A 24,711-nucleotide genomic window follows, 5' to 3' on the forward strand; every position below is an offset into this window, starting at 1 on the left:
ACTAATAATGAGAAAATAGAGAAATTAAGGAAACAATTCCATTCACCATTGCAACGAAAAGAATAAAATACTTAGGAATATATCTACCTAAACAAACTAAAGACCTATATATAGAAAACTATAAAACACTGATGAAAGAAATCAAAGAGGACACTAACAGATGGAGAAATATACCATGTTCATGGATCGGAAGAATCAATATAGTGAAAGTGAGTATACTACCCAAAGCAATCTATAGATTCAATGAAATCCCTATCAAGGTACCAATGGTATTTTTCACAGAGCTAGAACAAACAATTTCACAATTTGTATAGAAATACAAAAAACCTCGAATAGCCAAAGCAATCTTGAGAAAGAAGAATGGAACTGGAGGAATCAACCTGCCTGACTTCAGGCTCTACTACAAAGCCACAGTCATCAAGACAGTATGGTACCGGCACAAAGACAGAAATATAGATCAATGGAACAAAATAGAAAGCCCAGAGATAAACCCACACACCTATGGACACCTTATCTTTGACAAAGGAGGCAAGAATATACAATGGAGAAAAGACAATCTCTTTAACAAGTGGTGCTGGAAAAACTCGTCAACCACTTTTAAAAGAATGAAACTAGAACACTGTGTAACACCATACACAAAAATAAACTCAAAATGGATTAAAGATCTAAACATAAGACCAGAAACTATAAAACTCTTCGAGGAGAACATAGGCAAAACACTCTCCGACATACATCACAGCAGGATCCTCTATGACCCACCTCCCAGAATATTGGAAATAAAAGCAAATATAAACAAATGGGATCTAATTAAAATTAAAAGCTTCTGCACAACAAAAGAAACTGTAAGTAAAGTGAAAAGACAGCCTTCAGAATGGGAGAAAATAATAGCAAATGAAGCAACTGACAAACAGCTAATCTCAAAAATATTCAAGCAACTCCTGCAACTCAATTCCAGAAAAATAAATGACCCAATCAAAAAATGGGCCAAAGAACTAAATAGACATTTCTCCAAAGAAGACATACAGACGGCTAACAAACACATGAAAAGATGCCCAACATCACTCATTATCAGAGAAATGCAAATCAAAACCACTATGAGGTACCATTTCACACCAGTCAGAATGGCTGTGATCCAAAAGTCTACAAGCAATAAATGCTGGAGAGGGTGTGGAGAAAAGGGAACCCTCTTACACTGTTGGTGGGAATGCAAACTAGTACAGCCACTATGAAGAACAGTGTGGAGATTCCTTAAAAAACTGGAAATAGAACTGCCATACGACCCAGCAGTCCCACTGCTGGGCATACACACTGAGGAAACCAGAACTGAAAGAGACACGTGTACCCCAGTGTTCATCGCAGCACTGTTTGTAATAGCCAGGACATGGACGCAACCTAGATGTCCATCAGCAGATGAATGGATAAGAAAGCTGTGGTACATATATTCAATGGAGTATTACTCAGCCATTAAAAGGAATACATTTGAATCCGTGCTAATGAGGTAGATGAAACTGGAGCCTATTATACAGAGTGAAGTAAGCCAGAAAGAAAAACACCAATATAGTATACTAACGCATATATATGGAATTTAGAAAGATGGTAACGACAACCCTGTATGCGAGACAGCAAAAGAGACACAGATGTATAGAACAGTCTTTTGGACTCTGGGGGAGAGGGAGGGGGGGATGGTTTGGGAGAATGGCATTAAAATATGTATAATATTATATAAGAAACGAATCACCAGTCCAGGTTCGATGCACAATACAGGAAGCTTAGGGCTGGTGCACTGGGATGACCCAGAAGGACGGTATGGGGAGAGAGGTGGGAGGCGGGGGGTTCAGCATTGGGAAAACATGTACACCCATGGCAGATGCATGTTGATGTATGGCAAAACCAATAAAATATTGTAAAGTAAAAAAATAATAATAATTTAAAATAAATAAATAAAAAATAAAAGGTTTTAAAAATCCTAAAAAAAATTATTTTTAGGTATATACCCTAGTATATGTGTTATATTAATTTGTACCATAAATAAAATTAAATATTGCTGAGACTGTCTACTCCCCATACTATGTTTATACTTTATGTGTGATTTAAATTATCTTCAATGGTCATTTTGACTCTTTTTTTTTTAACCTTTTTTTAAGACTAAATCATTTCATCAGATATAAATATCACTAGTTATATCTAAACTAATCACATTTGTATTTATGACAGGCATTGATAATTATATATAACTGTGCAGTAATAGATCTGAGTTCAGAATCAGATCTGGGTACACATCTGGACTCTGCCAGTCCCTGGAAGTGGGATTTTATTCAGCAACATCACCTCTTTGAACCTCAGTTTTTTAATTTCTAAATCAGAGATAATAGTACTCACATACCAGTGTTTGGAGGGGTTAAATAAGACATGAGAATGCAATCCGTAAACTGTACATCAATCTAGAAATAAAAGCTGTGATTGCTTGCCATCATTAGAGCGGCTTTACCCAACTCATGTGGAAAGCAGGTTACCTTACGCCTGTAAAGTCAGTTTCACTTGCAATCCATCCTATACTTTTGTAATAAGGAAAAGCTCTCAGTGAGGAGTCTATGAAGAATGATTCTTGGGGGGACGGCAGTGAAGTAGATATACATTATCTAGTGTTTGTATATGACCATTTAAGTGCTGAGACCAAAGTTTTAGAATCCTTTGCTCTTTCAAACACAGCATAAAATATTTAGTTCTTAGCAGTTTGAAACAGCAATAAAGGAATCCTAATTTTAGTTCTGAAGTCAGCTGAACAGGCATTTCCTTCCCTATTCAGATAAAATTATTACATACCTTTAGTGGACTGTGCTGAACAAATGTAAGAACTAAGCTATTTATCCCTAGTCGATGGCTCTATTTTAATCACAAGAAAATGTGTTCCCCACTTAAGTCTCCAATAAAGTTTCTCCCTTCTTTCTCCAGAGGCAAATGTAGCAGAAACAAGTGGAACATGCTTTGTTGTTACCAGAGCCAGATAAACATTAAATTAAAATTACAATTCCTAGAAGCCCAGCAAAAGGTTAGCATGTAAACTTGTAGTTCCACTCAGCTCTTTTTAACCTCTTTCTTAACTATCTTCTTATCTTTCCATATATGGTTCAAAAATCAAAACAGTATGAAAAAGTAGTCACTGAGAATCTACTTTCACCCCTGTCCCCATCTGCCCCAACCATCACCCCTCTGGTCAAAGCTATTAATAGTTCCTTATGTATCTTTCTGCTACTTGTTTATACACCCAAACACAACAGTGTAAATAGATACATTCTTACACTTCTTACACAAATGGAAGCATATTCTGTATATTGTTTTGCACTTGGCATTTTTTTTTTTACTAAACAGTATATCTTGGAGTTTTATTTTGATTTTGTTTTCATATCAATACATAGAAAGCTTTTCATTCTTACTTAGAATACCATTCATGATATTCCATTAGAAGTATTATACTTGCTGCTGCTGCTGCTGCTGCTAAGTTGCTTCAGTCGTCTCCGACTCTGTGCCACCCCATAGACGGCAGCCACAGTTCATCTAATCAGTCCTCAGAGGAACATTTGAGTTGTTTTCAATCTTTTGCTGACATAAACCTTGCTATAGTAAGCTGGAAAAAAAAAGTGAATATTGTTATTTTGTACATGTGTCAGATATCTATAGGATAAATTGCCATGGTAGGATTTATGGGATGAAAGAGCAAATACATTATTTTAAAAATAACTGTATTGTTTCAAACATGTCTAAACAATAGAGAGTGGAGGCATCTGTAATATAGCCTGTTGGATTGGTCCAGGCTTCTTTACTTCCTGGCCATGTGGGTTTGGGCGAGTCATTCCCCTCTCATGGGACCTTGGTGTGCTCCTCTCCAAAAGTTGGAGACTGGTCCCTGTCTCAACTGGGTGACTATCAAATTAGATACTGTGATCATCAACCTGAAATTGTCCACAACCCTGATGCCTACATGCTGGGCTCACTTGCTTTGTTTTCTTATTATCATAAAGAAACTTTTTTCTTTCTTTTTTTGATGTCTCATTCTATAAATTTTAACATCATGTAGTTTTGTGTCACAACCACCATAATCAGGATACAAAATAGTAAATGCATTTTTATTTTAATAAATGACTAGTTGCTGTCCACTTCAAAGGTTTTACACCTTCACTGGACTCCCCCCAGTAACATATGAATAACTTCTTCTCACAGCTTTGGCAAAAGATAGAGTTGATTGTTTGCTGCAATTGTTTGTTGTTATAGCATTCTCTGTGAAGAGATATAAGCAGTGGACTAGCGCTGCAGCAGCTGTCTGATCTTATCTTCGCTTGATTAAAGTTGCTTAAGCCTAAAATCGGAAGCTTACAAAGAAAAATAAGTACTAAATGGAGGCTTCACATTTTAATCACATTTAAAAGTAGCTATTTTTCCCATCTGCTCCTGAAACAAATAGACAGCTCAGTTTACAGCACTCTGTCTTTCTGAATAACTAAGGAAAGCAGAAAAAGTAGTGTAGGTTGAAGTTGTATATCTTTGAGAGGGTAACTGCTCTTCACTATATGTTGCCAGGTTCAGATGCACTTGTATCTTCTCTTTTCTCTTTTGCCTCCTACCCAGTGTCAAAATGGGGCTTCCCGGTTGGTGCAAGAATCCACCTGCCAATGCAGGAAATGCAAATTCAGCCCCTGAGTCAGGAAGATACCCTAGAGAAGAAAATGGCAACCTACTGCAGTAATTCTTGCCTAGATTATCCCATGAACAGGGGAGCCTGGCAGACTACAGTCCATGGGGTTGCAGAGTTGGACATGACTTAGCGACTTGGCACATATGCAAAGTGTCAAAACATTTAGAAATGAATAGAATGATATTTCAGTTTTTTATTTTCATTTGAGAATTTACTAAAAAAAGAAGATTGACATGAGAAAATTGGACTAAAGTATTTGAAATGTTTTCTTTCTGTACTATAAATGTAAATCAGCCATAGATAACCAAAATAGCATTCTTTTTTACTTAGTCTGGAAACAACTGTCCTACAGGCTAGATTCAGCTAACAGGCTTGTATCATCTGTGTCACATAATCTTTGAAAATTGGAAAGTTTTGCATTAAAATCCAAATCTCTAGCTTCTCTTGAATAATGAGAATATCTGACCACAATTACTCATATTATTGAATAACCACTGTTGATTGGGATGTACACTGTAATTCACCACATTTCTATACATGGCCACTTAAAGTTTTACCTGTTAAAACTAAATGACAGTAGTTCTCTGAAGAAGTTCAGAGTACTATTGTCATTTAGTTTTAACAGGTTTTAATATCAACAAATCTTGTTTTTATTACCAATATTTTTAAGTTTCCATAGAGTATTTAGCAGTAGTATTTCAGCAAAGTAAATAGTTATCATGATTAAACTATTTGTTTTTACAAACATGAAACCTGACATTTGATTTAATGGTTGACTGTGTAACATAGAGGATTTTTCTTCTTCTTAATAAATGAATGCATTTTCTTACCATTCTTTAAAATTGTCATTGATTTTCATCACTTTCCAAATAATTCTTACTTCTTTTTCACCTGACAGATTATTCCATATCCATGTCATTTGACTTCTAATATGTATCTTTAAAATACTTTAGTTGCTGAGAAACGTTACAGCACAGTTCATCAGAATTATGACCATATTTCTTCTGCATTTCAACCCCTAACCTGACTTAACCATAAAATTTCTCATTGATTTTAATCTTCCAGATTTTTCAGATCTCTGTTTATTTAGGTGAGCTTTAATCACTTGTTCACCTAACTCCCTACACTTTTAAAATGACTCATGGTATAAACAAAGATCAAAGATGATGGACATTGATTTCTTTGTTAACACTCTATCAGAATTATGGAATGCTTTGAGTATGAGCACATTTAAATAAGGTTCACATCTATACTAAAAAGAAATTCACTTAAATTGGATTTTATTCACTTATAAAAATCAAAATTCATTTTATGACTTGTCCTGTATTATTATTGTTATCTAAAAATAAATGGTACCAGGACAAGAAATGTAAATGAAATAGGAACTAAAGATTTATGGTAAATAGTAGGGGCATGGGAGTGGAGAAGGAAGGTTTAGTAAGACTTTATTATGAAACGTATTAAACCAAATGCTATTTAAAGACAGGTTATAATTTAAACTGTTGGAATAACAAAAATCAACAAAGATTGAATAACATTTTTTTTCTTTTTTGTGATTTCTAACAGTTGATAACACAGTATGATATCCTGTCCTTAATGTTTAACTTTCTAGCATGCTTTTTGAAAGGTTCCTTTTTTACAAAAATATTCAGAGCACTTTTTCCAGTTTTCCCAATGGCCTTTCTAATCCTTTGATATTAAAATTATTCTTCTTTGTAGCACCCAATGAATCATCATCCATTTTCTCTATTTCATTTTAACTGGTCTAACTGGCTTTATGTGTGACTTGAGTAGTATTCAAATATCACTTTCATTAACTTCATGAAATTCTGCATTTCCCATTATTGACTTTGAGTTAATTTGAATTACATTATGTATAGCCATAAACAGCATCCTGAAGAACATAAGCATTTACATCATCCAGTGATTAAGGAAAGACTGATCAGCAGAACTTCGGTCACTATGGGTAATGACAGCTCTTTTTCTTTTTTTTTTTTTTTTACAGTTTTTAAAATTTTTTTTTAATTGGATGATAATTGCTTTACAATGTGGTGTAGGTTTCTGCCTTACAAGAACAACACATATGTCCCCTCCGTCTTGAACCTCCCTTCCACATCCCACCCCTCTAGGTTGTCACAGACACTGGGTTGAGCTCTCTGTGCTATACAGCAACTTCCCATTACCTATCTGTTTTACATATGGTAATATATAGGTTTCAGTGCTACTGTCTCAATCCGTCCCACCCTTCCCTTGCCCCGGTTTGTCCTCAGTCTGTTCGCTATATCTGCATCTCTGTGCCTGCCCTGCAAATTGGTTCATCAGTACCATTTTCCTAAATTCCATATACATGCAATAATACGCTGTATTTGTTTTCTTCTTTCTGAGTTACTTCACTTGGACAGGCTTTAGAGTTGAGCTGGGAAGAATATTTGAGTAGGCCACAGTCAGTGAGTGATGAATGCAGTTAGAATTTTATGATGTGAGAACTTTGGCTTGAGTGATGAATATTCAGGTAATGAGGACTCTGTTTTGTCCTTAGTGTTCTGGATAAGGAACTGTGGCTTTCTGGGTGGCAAATTCTAAATTTTTCAAGTTTATTGTAAAACTTCCTATCTGACATAAAGTCATCAACTATATATTTATTCAAGTACCATAAAAATGTATGTGTGACCAAGGAAACCAGAATTGAAAGAGACATACGTACCCCAATGTTCATCGCAGCACCGTTTACAATAGCTGGGACGTGGAAGCAACCTAGATGTCCATCAGCAGATGAAAGGATAAGAAAGCTGTGGTACATATACACAATGGAATATTACTCAGCTATTAAAAAGAATGCATTTGAATCGGTTCTAATGAGGTGGCTGAAACTGGAGCCTATTATACAGAGTGAAGTAAGCCAGAAAGAAAAACACCAATACAGTATACTAACGCATATATATGGAATTTAGAAAGATGGTAAAATGACCCTATATGTGAGACAGCAAAAGAGACACAGATGTAAAGGACAGACTTTTGGACTCTGTAGGAGAAGGTGAGGGTGGGATGATTTGAGAAAAGAACATTGAAACATGTATATTATCATATGTGAAATAGATCGCCAGTCCAGGTTTGATGCAGGAGACAGGGTGCTCAGAGCTGGTGCACTGGCATGACCCTGAGGGAAGGAATTTGGAGGAAGGTGGAAGGGGGATTCAGGATGGGGGACACATGTATACCCATGGCTGATTCATGTCAATATATGGCAAAAACCACTACAATATTGTAAAGTAATTCAGTTCAGTTCAGTAGCTCAGTCGTGGTGAAATCTTTGGAACCCCATGAACCGCAGCACACCAGGCCTCCCTGTCCATCACCAAATCCCAGAGTCCACCCAAACCCATGTCCATTGAGTCGGTGGTGCCATCCAACCATCTTATCCTCTGTTGTCCCCTTCTCCTCCTGTCCTCAATCTTTCCCAGCGTCAGAGTCTTTTCAAATGAGTCAGCTCTTCACATCAGGTGGCCAAATACTGGAGTTTCAGCTTCAACATCAGTCCTTCCAGTGAACACCCAGGACTGATCTCCTTTAGGATGGACTGGTTGGATCTCCTTGCAGTCCACAGGACTCTCAAGAGTCTTCTCCAACAAAACAGTTCAAAAGCATCAATTTTTCGGCGTTCAGCTTTCTTTATAGTCCAACTCTCACATCCATACGTGACCACAGGAAAAACCATAGCCTTGACTAGACAGACCTTTGTTGGCAAAGTAATGTCTCTGCTTTTTATTTTTATTTTTATTTATTTATTTATTTTATTTATTTTTTTTAGAACAACTCAGCAAAATAAAATTCCGGTTTATTGTTGGACAACATTGTTTCACACATACACCAAACAGGCCAAAAAAATAAACAGCTACTTCATAGACAAAAAAAGGAAAAAAAAGAAACCTTTTATCTTTGGCCTTTTTAACCATCTCATACAAACAAACTACTTATAGTACAGCTAAGTACATACACAAAAAAAGTTACTGGAATGCTCGGAATAAGATTGGTTTTTTTTGTTGTTGTTTTTGCTTTTTTTACAAGGTTTTTTTTCTCCTTTGAGATTATAATGAACATGGTCACACCACAAGTAAAGTCAGAGTAGGACAGAGAACGCTCCGAAGGCTGGTTTGGTCATCCGAGATCATTAAAAATGGCTGACCCCTAACAATATGTACAAAAATATAAAATGTAAATAAAAAATACAAACAAATTTTCCTTTTTAAAGTACTTTAAGAAAAAAAGCAGGGCCTTAGAAGTTTTGGTTCTTTTTTCCTCCCCTGTTGCAAATTCACGTTGTGGTTTTGGTTGGGTGGTGGAGAGCGCTGTCGTCTGTGGGTGGCGCTGCCCGCCAGGGGCGGGTGGGCGGGACTCTACTCGAAGGTGACCACGTTTATAGATTCTGAGACGGGAAGTGGAGGGTGAATAGGTCACGGCGGCCTTTTTTTTTTTAAGTTTAACTTTTCCTTTTTTGCTGTCTAGTCATCTTCATCAGTCTTCTGCTTCTTGGTATCCACATCGTCATCCTCGTCATCTTCAGCTGCCCGTTTGCCCGTAGCTGCCTCGGCCTCCTCATCTTCATCTCCGTCCTCTTCCTCACGGTCACCTTCCTCCTCCTCCTCCTCTTCCTCCCCACCTTCCTCCTCTTCTTCGTCTACCTCGTTGTCTGCCTCCTGCTCCCCATTTTCCTCATTAGCATTCCCATTTGCAGGTGCCTCTCTCCCATTCTCCGCCTCCTCCACAACTTCCTTCTTCTCCTTTAAGTCCTTGGTGGTGATCTCGGAGCTGGTGTCCACGCCCGCGTCTGACATGATGGGGCACTCCGGTGATCCGATGCAACGGACTGAGAAGAAAAGCGGGAGTTCGAGGACTCTGGCGGTAAAGCTGCCAGAGCCCGCGGCGGCGGAGATGGCGCGCGGCGGAGGTGGCTGCGGCGATCAGGGAAGCCGGAGACGGGAACAATGCAAAGATGGCTTTTCAGAGCAGCCAGTGGGGCTCTGCTTTTTAATATGCTGTCTAGCTTGGTCATAACTTTCCTTCCAAGGAGTAAGCATCTTTTAGTTTCATGGCTGCAATCACCATCTGCAGTGATTTTTGAGCCCCCAAAAATAAAGTTTGACACTGTTTACCCATCTATTTCCCATGAAGTGATGGGACCAGATGCTATGATCTTAGTTTTCTGAATGTTGAGCTTTAAGCCAACTTTTTCAGTCTCCTCTTTCACTTTCATCAAGAGGCTTTTTAGTTCCTCTTCACTTTCTGCCATAAGGGTGGTGACATCTCCATATCTGAGGTTATTGGTATTTCTCCCGGCAGTCTTGATTCCAGCTTGTGCTTCGTCCAGCCCAGCGTTTCTCATGATATACTCTACATATAAGTTAAATAAGCAGGGTGACAGTATACAGCCTTGACGTACTCCTTTTCCTATTTGGAGCCAGTCTGTTGTTCCATGTCCAGTTCTAACTGTTGCTTCCTGACCTGCATACAGGTTTCTCAAGAGGCAGGTCAGGTGGTCTGGTATTCCCATCTCTTTCAAAATTTTCCACAGTTTATTGTGATCCACACAGTCAAAGGCTTTGGCATAGTCAATAAAACAGAAATAGATGTTTTTCTGGAACTCTCTTGCTTTTTCGGTGATCCAGAGGATGTTGGCAATTTGATCTCTGGTTCCTCTGCCTTTTCTAAAACCAGCTTGAACATCTGAAAGTTCATGGTTCACAGATTGCTGAAGGCTGGCTTGGAGAATTTTCAGCATGACTTTACTAGCGTGTGAGATGAGTGCAATAGTGCGGTAGTTTGAGCATTCTTTGGCTTTGCCTTTCTTTGGGATTGGAATGAAAACTGACCTTTTCCAGTCCTGTGGCCACTGCTGAGTTTTCCAAATTTGCTGGCATATTGAGTGCAGGACTTTCACAGCATTGTCTTTCAGGATTTGAAATAGCTCAACTGGCATTCCATCACCTCCACTAGCTTTGTTTGTAGTGATGCTTTCTAAGGCCCACTTGACTTCACATTCCAGGATGTCTGTCTCTAGGTCAGTGATCACACCATCGTGATTATCTGCATCATGAAGATCTTCTTTGTATAGTTGTTCTTTATATTGTTGCCACATCTTTTTAATATCTTCTGCTTCTGTTAGGTCCATAGCATTTCTGTCCTTTATTGTCTCCATGTTTGCATGAAATGTTCCCTTGGTATCTCTAATTTTCTTGAAGAGATCTCTAGTCTTTCCCATTCTGTTGTTTTCCTCTATTTCTTTTCATTTATCACTTAGGAAGGCTTTCTTATCTCTCCTTGCCATTCTTTGGAACTCTGCATTCAAATGTGTATATCTTTCCTTTTCTCCTTTGCCTTTCGCTTCCCTTCTTTTCACAGCCATTTGTAAGGCCTCCTCAGACAGCCATTTTGCTTTTTTGCATTTCTTTTCCATGGGGATGGTCTTGATACCTGTCTCCTGTACAATGTCATGAACCTCCATCCATAGTTCATCAGGCACTCTGTCTATCACATTTAGTCCCTTAAATCTATTTTTCACTTCCACTGTATAGTCATAAGGGATTTGATTTAGGGTTAGCCTCCAATTAAAACAAATTAATTTGAAAAAATGTGTGTGTGAGAATGTATAAACTTTAGACTTTGAAAAAAGATGAATAGATTTCTTCAGAGTAATGAGATGGAAATTCATTTGTATCATTGGTTAAACTGGACTGCTAGTGTTGAAACTGGTATTCATTTGGCATGAATAATATCCTTCCAGCCAAGAAAGATAATTTTTCTATGTAACAGATTTAGACAATAAAATGTAGCACCAGTTGACTCACTACTACATTATAATGAAAGTGAAATGAAATGCTAGTATCTCAGTTGTGTCTGACTCTCTGGGATCCCATGGACTATGTCCTGCCAGCATCCTCTGTCCATAGGATTCTCCGGGCAAGAATACTGAAGTTTGATGCCATTCCCTCCTTTAGGGGATCTTCCTGACCCAAGGTTCAAACCTTTGTCTCCCACATCACACAGATTCTTTACTGTCTGGACCACCAGGGAGGCCCTTACATTACAACAGATACACCAAATGTAAGTCCATTCCAAAGAAAACAAAGCCCTGATGACTACTAGATGAACTGCACATGTAGTTTACCACTCACCGCAGGGATTAATTTAGGTAGTCTGTCACAACCTAATTTGTTAGAAATGAGTCTTAAAGTAGAAATAATAAAATGAAAGAACAGTAATCTAGAAATGAGGGATATAATGGCCAAATACTATAAAACACCAAAACAGAACTTCAAAAATTCTGACATTGATTGTTCAAAGACTTTTGAATAATGTTAAGACAAAGACTTTTCTAGGTTTCCTATATATATGGTAGTATCAGTGCAGTTCAGTTCATTTCAGTCACTCAGTCACGTCCGACTCTTTGCGACCCCATGAATCGCAGCACACCAGGCCTCCCTGTCCATCACCAGCTCCCGGAGTTCACCCAGACTCATGTCCATCGAGTCAGTGATGCCATCCAGCCATCTCATCCTCTGTCATCCCCTTCTCCTCCTGCCCCCAATCCCTCCCAGCATCAGAGGCTTTTCCAATGAGTCAACTCTTCGCTTGAGGTGGCCAAAGTACTGGAGTTTCAGCTTTAGCATCATTCCTTCCAAAGAAATCCTTGGGCTGGAAGATTAGTGATTAGCAAATACAGCTCATCTCACATTAACTGGTTTCTCTTCCCTGTGAACTCCTGGAAGTTTCATTGTCCATATTGCTTCTTTGACACATAGTTTTTTACCAACCCTGAAAAACTCTTCTGCTATATTCTGAAATGCATTTAAATCTCATATTGTTATTGAACTCCTTATGTGTTCATACTTTTCCAACCAAACTCTAAACTTCTTATAATCTATCGTACTCTTCAACTTCTACTATTATGTCTTGTTAATGGTAGACATGGCCAAAGTATTTTTTTGATTTGACTGTTACAGACCCTTTCTTTTCCAGAATAAGAAAAATTAATTTGATTTTTACTTTATGTATGGTAAAATACTCTCACGAAGCTACCCAAAGCCTTTATAGCAAATATTAACCACTACCCCATTACTAAGCTTATAAGTTCTGCTAATATGCATTCTCCTAATATGCAAGACTTTCTGAGACGATAGTGCTCATCAAGATGAGGTGACATCTTTGTGAAAGTGTGTAGAAGCAAGTATTTTCTGACACTGCTGGTGGATGTAAATTGGTACAACTCTTGGAAAGCAAATAAGGTATATATGTATACCAGAAGCCTAAAGCTATTATTATCCTTTGACCCAATTTCTTAAAATCTGTTCTAAAGAGGTGTAGAAAAGCATTATTCCAAGAAAACTGCAACATAGTTTATAATAATTAACTTTGGAGAAAACCGGAGAAACAAATGGAGTAAATGGAAATAGGCAAATTACATTGCAATTATATGGTGTTGTTATTAATAATGTTTGCAAATAATTTGTTGAAACATGGACCTTTTTGTTTTAAAATGTATAAAATTTAGGTATAGCATTATCACTGTTTCACAAAAGAAAAACATAAGAGAAAACATCTGGAAGATGCTATGCAAAAAAATGAGCAGTTTAACAGTGATTTGGTTTTGAGTGGTAGAACTGCTTCTTTCTTATACTTATTTGTATTCTCTAATAGTCCTATAAAAATCATGCATTATTTTTGGAATGCAAAAAATAAGTTGCTTTTTTTTTAATTCTAAGAAGCAATGCTTAAATCATATGTCTTTGGGGAAAGACATACTTTTAGAAAATGAGAGCTCTGCCTTTTAGTAGTTTTTAGCAACTTCAAAATAAAAAAGGAAAACTAGAACTACTTTAAAATACTGAGGACCTGATCAAATTCACAGTCACACTACCATGACTCTTCCTCCTTCCAAATGAAAGAGGCCTCAATACAAATCAAATCATCAGTCTCCTTTGCATGCCCTAACAGGCCTTCTCTCATATATATATATAACTATATTTCAATAAAAATTGTAAATATTTTTACAATTTTTATTGAAGTATAATTGATTTACAATGTTGTGTTCGTTTCTGCTGTAATGCAAAGTGAATCAGTTATACATACAGGTCATTACAAAATATTAAGTAGAGTTCCCAGTGCTGTCCTGTAGATCCTTATAGGCCTTCTCTTGACTTACCAGAGTCTGAGCCAAATGCCTGCCCATTTCAGTGTGACAGCTCCAAACTCCTGCCCTTACTATCCATTGTTTGCTCTTCATATCCCTCTTATGAGACAAGATAAAATTGTCCCAGTAGCTTTGATCTAATTATGTGTGCTGAGTCCACCCTCATGTTTCAAGAGACTAGTGAGCTACCAAAGGAAAGCTTTGCCTCTATTTGAGACAAATTGTTCTTGATATCTTCTGTATGTTATTTAATTTCGCTGACATGGGTGGCTCAAATGAAGACACAAAATTTTATTTTCTTAAACTCAACTCACATCAGAGTTCTAGTTCAGGCATTATTGTTTATAATTTGTACATACTAATATGGTTGGGCCATTAACTTCTAAAAATATATGTAAAGGCTTTACTGGCATGTAATTCATGTATCATCCAATCCTCCCAATTATATAATTTAATATTTTTTAGTATATTTAGTTTCGCACCCATCACTACAATGAATTTTAGAACATTTTCCTCACTCCAAGAAGAAATTCTTTAGTAGTAGTGCCTCAGTTACCCCCAAGTTGTGTTCCCTGCTTTGCCCCACCCTAGGCAACCAATTATCTTTTTATCTCCATAGGTTTTCCTATTCTGGCATTTCTTAAAAATGGAATCATACAATATATGGTCTTTTGTGACTGGTTTCTTTCACTAGGCACAGTATTTTTAATGTTCATCCTTTTTGTAAATTTAATACTACTTTTTTCCTTTTTATTGCCAAATAATTTTCCACTTATGGATATACTGATTTTATTTGTCCATCAGTTGGTGAACATTTAGATTGTTTCTACTTTTTAGCTATTATGAATAATGCTGCTGTGAGCATTTGTGTACAAGTGTTTGTGTGAGCATGTGTTCTTATTGCTCTTTGGTATATAACTAGGTGTAGAATTACTAGTCTTATAATATCTCTGTTTTTAATATTTGAGGAACTGTGAGGCAGTTTTCCAAACTGTCTGTACCATTTTGCAACCTACTAAGGACATACGATGCTTTCAGTTTCTTCATATCTTTGTCAGTGCTTGCTATTATCTTTTATTTTATTATAACCCATCTTAGTAGATATAAGTGGTACCTGATTGTGGTGTTGTACATTTCTCTAGTGTCAAGTGATGTTGAGAATCTTTTTGTGTCCTTATTGACCATGTGTCTATCTTCTTCAAGAAACGTCTGTTTAGATGGGTTGCCTGCTATTGAGTTGCCTTTACTGTTATTTTAAGAGTTCTTTCTATACTCTAAATACAAGCCCATTTCTTGTAAAGCACAACCAAGTTTCAGTTTTGATCATGTACAATTTATCTATTGTTTTTCTTTATTACTTGTGATTTTAGTATAATACCTAAGATCTTGCCTAACCAAAGATCACAAAAATTTAATTTTATGTTTTCTTCTAAGAGTCTTATACTTTTAGCTTATTCATTTAGGTATAAGACCTATTTTGAGTTAATTTTTTGTGTGTGGTATGAAAAATATACTCAGTGTCATTTCTTTTAATGTGAGTATCCAGTTGGCATAGCACCATTTCTTTAAAAGACCATTCTTTCTCCCGTTGAATTGTTTTTAGCACCCTTCTTGAAAATCACTGACCATAAATGTGAAGGTTTGGTTTTCAATTTTCAGTTCTGTTCAGTTTATCTATATATCTTTATTCCAATACCTTACTGTCTTAAGTAGTATAGCTTGTTGATGTTTGAAATAAGATAGTATGAGACCTCTACCTTGGCTTTTGTTTTTCTTTTCTGTAGCTATTCTGGTTCCCTTGAATTTCTGTATGAATCTTTAGTTCAGCTTGTCAATTTCTGTAAAGAGGCTAGTTGTAATTTTTGATAGGTATTAATCTAAAGACCAACTTGGGGAATACTGACATCCTAAAAATATTAAGGTTCATGTTCATCCATGAACATGAAATGTCTTTCCATTTATTTGACTTCTTTAATTTTTTAACAATATTTTATACTTTTGAAAGTATAAATTTATACTTCTTTTAGTAAATTCATTCTTAAATATTTTATTCTTTTGATATGGTTTAAATAGAATTTTTCTTAATTTCCTTTTATATTGTTCATAACTAGGGAAATATTACTCTTTCTTTGTATCTTGATCTTGCATTCTTTAAGCTTGCTGAACTTGTTTATTTCTATACTTTCTCAAGGCATTAATTTGGATTTTCTGTATATAAAATCATACCATCTGAAATACAGGTAGTTACATATTTTACCAAATCTGCATGCCTTTTATTACATTTAGTTGCCTAGTTTCCCTGGCTAGAACCTCTAGTACAATGTTAAACAAAATAGTGAGAGTGGACATCCTTTGTTTTCTTCTTGACCTAGGGGGAACGCACTCATTCTTACTTCGTTAGGTATGATGTAAGCCATGGGATTTTAATATGTGTGTTGTGTGCTCAGTCGTGTCTGACACTTTGCAGCCCCATGGACTGTAGCCCGCCAGGCTCCTCTGTCCATGGAATTTTCCAGCAAGAATACTGGAATAGGTTGCCATTTCCTACTACAGAGAATCTTCCCAACCTAGGGATTGAACCCACATCTGTTGCATCTTCTGCATTGACGGGCAGATTCTTTTCCATTAGCGCATCTGGGAAGGTTGGATGTTTTAATAAATGCCTTTTGTTAGTTAAAGAAGTTCCTTTCTTACTCTAATTTGTTGAATGCTTTTATTATGAAGAGGTGTTGGATTTTGTCAAATGCCTATACTGCATCTATTGAGATGATCACATGAATTTTTGTCTGTACTCTGTTAATGTGGTATTAGATTCACTTTTGTATGTTAAACGGACCTTACATTTGTAAGATAAATTCCACATAGTCATGTGGAATGTATGACCTTTTCATATGTTGCCTTATTTGGTTTGCTACTATTTAGTTGAAGATATCTGTGTCTGTATTCATAAGAGATATTGTTCTGTAATTTTCTTTACCTGTGATGACTTTGTCTAATTTTTGTATAAGGATAATAATGGCTTCAGAGTGAATTGAGACATGTTCTCTCCTCTTCTGTTTTTTAGAAGAGTTTTTGAAGAATTAGTATTGATTATGTTATAATATTTGAAAGAATTTGTCTGTGAATCCAACTGGGCCTAAGCTTATATAGGCTTTTATATATGGGAAGTTTTTGTTGTTGTTTTACAAAGCAGTTTAGTTTTAATTTCACAGAAAAATTGAGGGAAAGATACAGTGATTTCCCATGACTCCCTTTTCCTTATACATGCATGTATCTGCCATTATCAACATCCTCTACCAGAGTGGTACATTTGTAATAACTGATGAATCTACATTAACACTTGTGGGAAGTTTTTGTATTACTAATTCAGTCACTTCCCTAGTAACTCAGGCAGTAAAGAATCTGCCTGCAGTACAGAAGATGAGGAAGATTCCCAGGAGAAGGGAATGGAAACCCACTCCAATTTTCTTGCCTGGGAAATCCCATGGGCAGAGGAGCCTGGTGGACTACCATCCATAGGGTCGCAAAGAGTTGGGCACAATTGAGTGACTAACCATGTTACTTGCCATAGGTCTAGTCAGATATTCTATTCTTGAGTCATTTGTAGTAGTTTATATATTTTAGGAGTTCATGAGCTGAGCCACAGTCAGCTCCTGGTCTTGTTTTTGCTGACTGTATAGGACTTCTCCATCTTTGGCTGCAAAGAATATAATCAGTCTGATTTCGGTGTTGACCATCTGGTGATGTCCATGTATAGAGTCTTCTCTTGTGTTGTTGGAAGAGGGTGTTTGTTATATGCAACCTAGATAACATATTCAAAAGCAGAGACGTTACTTTGCCAACAAAGGTTCGTCTAGTCAAGGCTATGGTTTTTCCAGTGGTCATGTATGGATATGAGAGTTGGACTGTGAAGAAGGCTGAGTGCCGAAGAATTGATGCTTTTGAACTGTGGTGTTGGAGAAGACTCTTGAGAGTCCCTTGGACTGCAAAGAGATCCAACCAGTCCATTCTGAAGGAGATCAGCCCTGGGATTTCTTTGGAAGGACTGATGCTAAAGCTGAAACTCAAGTACTTTGGCCACCTCATGCGAAGAGTTGACTCATTGGAAAAGACTCTGATGCTGGAGGGATTGGCTGGATGGCATCACTGACTCAATGGACGTGAGTCTGAGTGAACTCCGGGAGTTGGTGATGGACAGGGAGGCCTGGCGTGCTGCGATTCATGGGGTCGCAAAGAGTCGGATACGACTGAGCGACTGATCTGATCTGATCTGATATATTTTAGGAGTTTGTCCATTTCATCTTAAGTTATCTAGTTTCTATTTTGTTTTGCCTTATACTCTTTTCTTTCTGCAAATCAGTGACATCTTCTCTTTCATTTCTGATACTGGCAATTTTCACCTTCTCTCTTTCCCCCCCTCCCCTTGATTAATCTAGCTAAAAGTTCATCAATTTGGTTGACCTTTTAAGAACCAAGTTGTAATTTTATTGATTTTTCTCCATTTTATTTATTTCTGTTATAATTTTAATTGTTTCCTTCCTTCAACTTTCTCTCAGTTTCTCTTATTGATACCTTAAGGTAGAAAGTTAGGTTAATGAATTGAGACCTTTCTTCTTTATTCATATAGGTGCTTTTACTTATAATTTTCCTCTAAGCACTACTTCAGATTCATCCCTTATATTTTGGTACAGTATAGCTTGTTTTCATTCATCTTAAAATATTTTCTATTATGCCTTTTATTTCTTTCTTGACCTATCGATTACTGAAGAATGTATTGTTTAGTATCAATATACTTTTCAATTTTCCAAATTTCTTTCCAGTACTGATTTTTAATTTCATACTATTTTGATTGGAGAACATACTTTGTATGATTCAATCCTTTTAAATTTATTGGGGCTTTTTAAAATTAATTTTTGTTGGAAATAAAAATAACAATTATAGACTTAGGGCCAACAGTATGAATAGATATGCTCAGCCTAACTTAAGATCACCTGTTAATATATATGACGCTTTGTAAGTCACATACAAAGAAAGGAAATAAGCAGTTCTGGGTCACAGCCAATATTAGTTTTTTGACATGTTATTGCCTTCATCCATCCACAATGTGATTAAGCCCAAGAGGAAGCTTTCCCCTTTCTCTAAGAGAAGATGATTCTCTAATTAACCCAGGCTACACCAACCAGGATGGGACAGGCTCTCCCTCCTTTTCCAGCAGCCATTTTCTTTCCAGAGCTTCCCTGGCAAAAGTTGATCTTGGCTCTGTCCTCCGTTTAAAGTAGTCTGTCTCAAGTTCTTTAGAATTTTAAGAATTGTGAAATTAAAGTTTAAGAATTTGACTCTAAGAAGTTAAAAGAATTTGAAGAGTTCTCACTTCTCCCCACCTAGTCTATGAGTCTTCCACTCCGATTTGCCCAGGAAAACTAGAGTAAAAAATCTTCTAGATCTACTGCTTGATTAAGCCTTCAGACACCTACATACAGTATATATAAAAGGCTCAGTTTTATTCCATGTTCTCAGTGATAATTTTTCTGTTTTGTTTGACAACTGATATCCAACCATTTCCTATTGTTCACCGGGGTGTTATATTTCACTCACATGCAGAGTTAACAGGTTTCTACGTCATATCATTCCAGTTTTCAAAAATGTCCAGTGGCCTGTAGAATAAACTTCAAACTGCTTGGGAAGTCTTTTATAACTTTTCCTATTTGGCCATAGTTTACTGCTCTTGCCTCATCTCTGTGATCTTTTCCCTGTGCTTTGGCTATACTGAGTCAAAAACTTGCTACTTTCTCCAGACATACCATTTACTTCACATGTTCATGCCTTTACTTTCAGATATGCTCAACCAAGTGATTGCAAAAATATCTTGATAATGATATGAGATGCTGCAGCCCCAGTCTACATGTACTGAATCAGATTCTTTATAGGTGATGAATTTTTAAAAAGCTCCTTAGTTGATCATAAAGCTGCTTAGGAACCACTGCTAGTCTCTTTTCTCTCTCTGGAGCATCTTCCCTTTCACTTGCTTTCACATTTCTTGACAAATTCTTATTTGACAGAAGCAAGAGAGACAGAAAGAGACCCACCTAAAATATTACCTTCTCTGAAAAAAATTTGTCAATTCTGCCTCCATTCTAAATCTGATGAATATGTATTGTTGCTCTTGGCTCATTAGTATCAGAGTCCTTTTTCTGTGCTTAGAGGATTCCCTACATTCTGAGTTAGAGCTAGTTCCTACTTTAAAGACTTAAAATGCTGACCGCTTACTTTCTGATACATATTGAGTGTGACTCCACAAACAGGACTCTGCCAGTCAAGCATACACACAACATCTTTGAAGCAAAACCTAGAGACATTTAAAAACAGATCACAGACTGCTTTTATGGAGAAAAATAGTACTAGCAGTGGCAGCTGCTTCCAGTGTCTGGTATAACAGAAAAGTCATTCTAGTGGCAGCGTTCAGCTTGCAGCGCCCAGGCAGGAGCATTGCACACTGCTGCCTCTTTTCCTGGCAAGGTAGCCTCCAAAGCTGATTCTGCAACTTCCTGGAATTCTGTGAGATGCTTCCTATCTTTTAAGAAAATTTTCTGCTGAGATTACACTGAATTGGTTTCTACTGCTAGTAACTAAGATACAGGGACACCTAATAGTATAACCACCCCATTACTCTTCATTCTCAGGCCGACATGGCAATGAGTTATATTGTCTTATAGTTAATTGCCAGTAAAATATGGGTTAGCTCCATCAAGAGGGAAGAAAAGAGCATTTTTAGTCAGAAGACATAGTAGGAAGCCATGTCACCAGAAGGAACGTAAGAGAATACCAGGCACTGAAGGGACAGTGTATCCAGGAAATAAAGTAAACTACTTGGTGAAAGATGTCAATGGATAGAAAGTTATTAGAGGAATTAAGTGACTGGATCATAGTAGCTGTATGAGACCATCTGAAGACATTTTTATTTTGAAGCTGAAGAATGTAAAGCTATTGAAGGTTTTTAACTGACAGATATTATGCTCAGATTTTTATTTTGAAAAAAATAATATTCTGTGGCATAAAGCATAAGTTGGAGGTAGGGAAATGCTTGATGGATTTCTCTTGGATTTGAGCTTTCTTCATAGTATTATGAGGTTCTACATTGTTCCAAGTTAATTATTGCTTTCAGGCCATGTCTTCTACTAATTCTAAAATTTTCCTTTTGGAGCAGTTTAGAGTGAAGACCTCCCTCTGTGTCAGAGAACCCTTTAAAGCTAACTAAACATGCAGAACAGGCTGAGGCAATATTTTCTCCAAATTTTTAGCTGTTTATAAATAGCTATTGCTAATAGATTTAAATTTTTATGAAGTCAATTTAACTTTGTATAGCTATACATCTTAGCTTGAATTCTTTTGATATCCAGAAATTAAAGCAGTTCTAGTTTGTTGTTGTTTTTTGCTTTTTTTAAGAATTAGGATATCCTTTCATCTCACACTTTTAAAACTAGAAATGAAAATATCCCACTAAAACATATGCTAATGTGTCTTTGTATTACTTTATATGTATTGTTACATGTAGTATGTCTATATTTCAAGAGCTATTCAAAACTAAAATTAAGTTCGAAGGTACTATTTGTGTTTTCAAATGGTCTCAGAGGGTGAAACAATGATTGCAGATGGCCAGTCAGATAATTAGAGCTGCTACTGATTTTAATAAGTATGACCTTCTGAATTTTAGCATATCCCCCAAAACATTACAAAAGGCATTCAGTGGAAAATCAGACAGTTTACTTTTTCATTCATTAGTGTAGTCAAAAACCTTTAAGTTTCTGAGGAATAATGTTAACCCTTCTAGAAAATCTTTCCAAGAAATATCCCATAAATTTGTCTCTAAGTCTATATGAGTCTGTTTCTGTTTCGTATATAGATTCATTTGTACTTTTTTTTTTAGCTTAGTATGATATCACTTATCATATGATATCATTTATCATACCTAAGAGATAAATTAGGAATATGGAATTAAGAGACACAAACTACTCCATATAAAATAGATAAGAAACAATGTATAACACACGGAACTATACTCAATATCTTACAGTAACCCACAATAGAAATAATCTGAAAAAATATGTATATGTGTTTATATAACTGAATCCCTTTCCGGTATAGCTAAAACTAACACAATATGATAAATCAACTATACTTCTGTAATAATTTTTTAAAAATCAATATCCCAAACAAAGCAAGGCATTTGGTGGCTAATATATGCAAAGTTGGTAGAGAGACGTCTTTAAGGCCACCCTTTGTCTTTAAGGGCCACCTTTTGAGCCAGCCTGCTCACAACAGCACTGCAGGAACTAGGAGAGGAATCAGGGGTTAAAGGTTGAGACAAAGAAGAGTTTTTCAGGTTCCAGACAGGTACCTTACTTATGAGAGATTTTGTTTGCTGTTGTTGACCTCATTTGTTCAAATCATTCTATGATTATTTTAAAAAACAAAAGTGTAGAATTTGTTAGAGAAAAACAAAAGTATATATTATTTGTCCACAATACATTTAAGGCAATATTAACCTGAACTATATGAATTTTCATTTTTTGTAAGTCAAAAATGATTAAGTATAACAATTTTATGTGGTCCACCCTAATATTAATAAAAGTACCAGTGCACTGTAGCATACCATAATATATAACAAATCACTGAGTTTGCTCATTGTGGCAAGATATGTATACACTTTTCTCTACTTTATTATATAAATTTACTCTTATTAGGTACCAAAAACACTTGCTTTTTAAAGTGCATTATCAAATTTGTAAGAGACTTTTTAATGGTAATGAAGGTACAACAGGGTACAAAATGTACTGATGAACTAACCCAACCTATAATGCTTTCAAAGCCCTCATTGATCTCTGGGCTTATACTCTAGGATTCAGAGATTTTTCCAGAGTTGTCATAGAATTAGAGAACATACACTCACACTGCAGAGCTCCATAATTCCCAGAACTTCAAATCTCAGGAAAGATGAAAGTTAATACAATTAACAATTTTCTGAAAAAGTGATTATAGCAGCCAACACTTAAATAATACTTACTGTGCCAGGCTCTGTTCTAGATGTTTTATATGTTTTAACTCATTTAGTCCTACAGTGAAGTAGGTAGTACTATAGTTATTCCCATTATACAAATGAGAAAATAGAGATACAGAACAGTTAAGTAATTTGTACAATTATACAGCAAGTAAGTGCTTGAGCCAAAATTTTTTTTTCTCTTCTTTTTTTTTTTATTCAATTTTAATTAAAAAAAAATTATACATGTGTTCCCCATCCTGAACCCTCCTCCCTCCTCCCTCCCCATACCATCCCTCTGGGTCGTCCCAGTGCACCAGCCCCAAGCATCCAGCATCGTGCATTGAACCTGGACTGGCATCTCGTTTCATACATGACATTTCACATGTTTCAATGCCATTCTCCCAAATCTTCCCACCCTCTCCCTCTCCCACAGAGTCCATAAGCCTGTTCTATACATCAGTGTCTCTTTTGCTGTCTCATATACAGGGTTATTGTTACCATCTTTCTAAATTCCATATATATGCGTTAGTATACTGTATTGGTGTTTGTCCTTCTGGCTTACTTCACTCTGTATAATAGGCTCCAGTTTCATCCACCTCATTAGAACTGATTCAAAAGTATTCTTTTTAATGGCTGAGTAATACTCCATTGTGTATATGTACCACTGCTTTCTTATCCATTCATCTGCTGATGGACATCTAGGTTGCTTCCATGTCCTGGCTATTATAAACAGTGCTGCGATGAACATTGGGGTACACGTGTCTCTTTCCCTTCTGGTTTCCTCAGTGTGTATGCCCAGCAGTGGGATTGCTGGATCATAAGGCAGTTCTATTTCCAGTTTTTTAAGGAATCTCCACACTGTTCTCCATAATGGCTGTACTAGTTTGCATTCCCACCAACAGTGTAAGAGGCTTCCCTTTTATCCACACCCTCTCCAGCATTTATTATTTGTAGACTTTTGGATCGCAGCCATTCTGACTGGTGTGAAATGGTATCTCATAGTGGTTTTGATTTGCATTTCTCTGATAATGAGTGATGTTGAGCATCTTTTCATGTGTTTGTTAGCCATCTGTATGTCTTCTTTGGAGAAACGTCTATTTAGATCTTTGGCCCATTTTTTGATTGGGTCATTTATTTTTCTAGAGTTGAGCTGTAGGAGTTGCTTGTATATTTTTGAGATTAGTTGTTTGTCGGTTGCTTCATTTGCTATTATTTTCTCCCATTCTGAAGGCTGTCTTTTCACCTTGCTAATAGTTTCCTTTGATGTACAGAAGCTTTTAAGTTTAATTAGGTCCCATTTGTTTATTTTTGCTTTTATTTCCAATATTCTGGGAGGTGGGTCATAGAGGATCCTGCTGTGATGTATGTCGGAGAGTGTTTTGCCTATGTTCTCCTCTAAGAGTTTTATAGTTTCTGGTCTTATGTTTAGATCTTTAATCCATTTTGAGTTTATTTTTGTATATGGTGTTAGAAAGTGTTCTAGTTTCACTCTTTTACAAGTGGTTGACCAGATTTCCCAGCACCACTTGTTAAAGAGATTGTCTTTAATCCATTGTCTTTAATCCATTGAGCCAAAATTTAAGCCTAAGAATTCTGGTACCAGATTTGGTACTTCAGTTCAGTTCAGTTCAGTTGCTCAGTCGTGTCTGACTGTTTGCGACCCCATGAATCGCAGCATGCCAGAACTCCCTGTCCATCACCAATTCCCGGAGTTCACCCAAACTCATGTGCATCAAGTCAGTGATGCCATCCAGCCACCTCATCCTCTGTCATCCTCTTCTCCTCCTGCCCCCAATCCCT

The 24,711-nt window shown here is 36.6% G+C and overlaps 1 protein-coding gene and 1 long non-coding RNA gene across 3 annotated transcripts in view; one reads left to right on the forward strand and one right to left on the reverse strand.

Moving 5' to 3' along the window:
• Nucleotides 1-24,711, forward strand: part of LOC104988601 — a 368,482-nt gene that overhangs the window by 229,172 nt on the left and 114,599 nt on the right. The window lies entirely within an intron of this gene.
• LOC104988600 (prothymosin alpha-like) lies at nucleotides 8,495-9,702 on the reverse strand. The gene has a single exon (XM_010839950.1). It carries the CDS (start codon nucleotides 9,520-9,522, stop codon nucleotides 9,190-9,192), a length of 333 nt encoding a protein of 110 aa, XP_010838252.1. The 5' UTR covers nucleotides 9,523-9,702; the 3' UTR covers nucleotides 8,495-9,189.

Source organism: Bison bison, unplaced genomic scaffold (genome assembly GCF_000754665.1).
Source record: "Bison bison bison isolate TAMUID 2011002044 unplaced genomic scaffold, Bison_UMD1.0 scf7180017864139, whole genome shotgun sequence".
NCBI lineage: Eukaryota > Metazoa > Chordata > Mammalia > Artiodactyla > Bovidae > Bison > Bison bison.

Bases quoted from the DNA above. Each gene is read 5' to 3' on its own strand.
- LOC104988600 (XM_010839950.1), bottom strand. From the start codon at position 9,522: ATGTCAGACGCGGGCGTGGACACCAGCTCCGAGATCACCACCAAGGAC.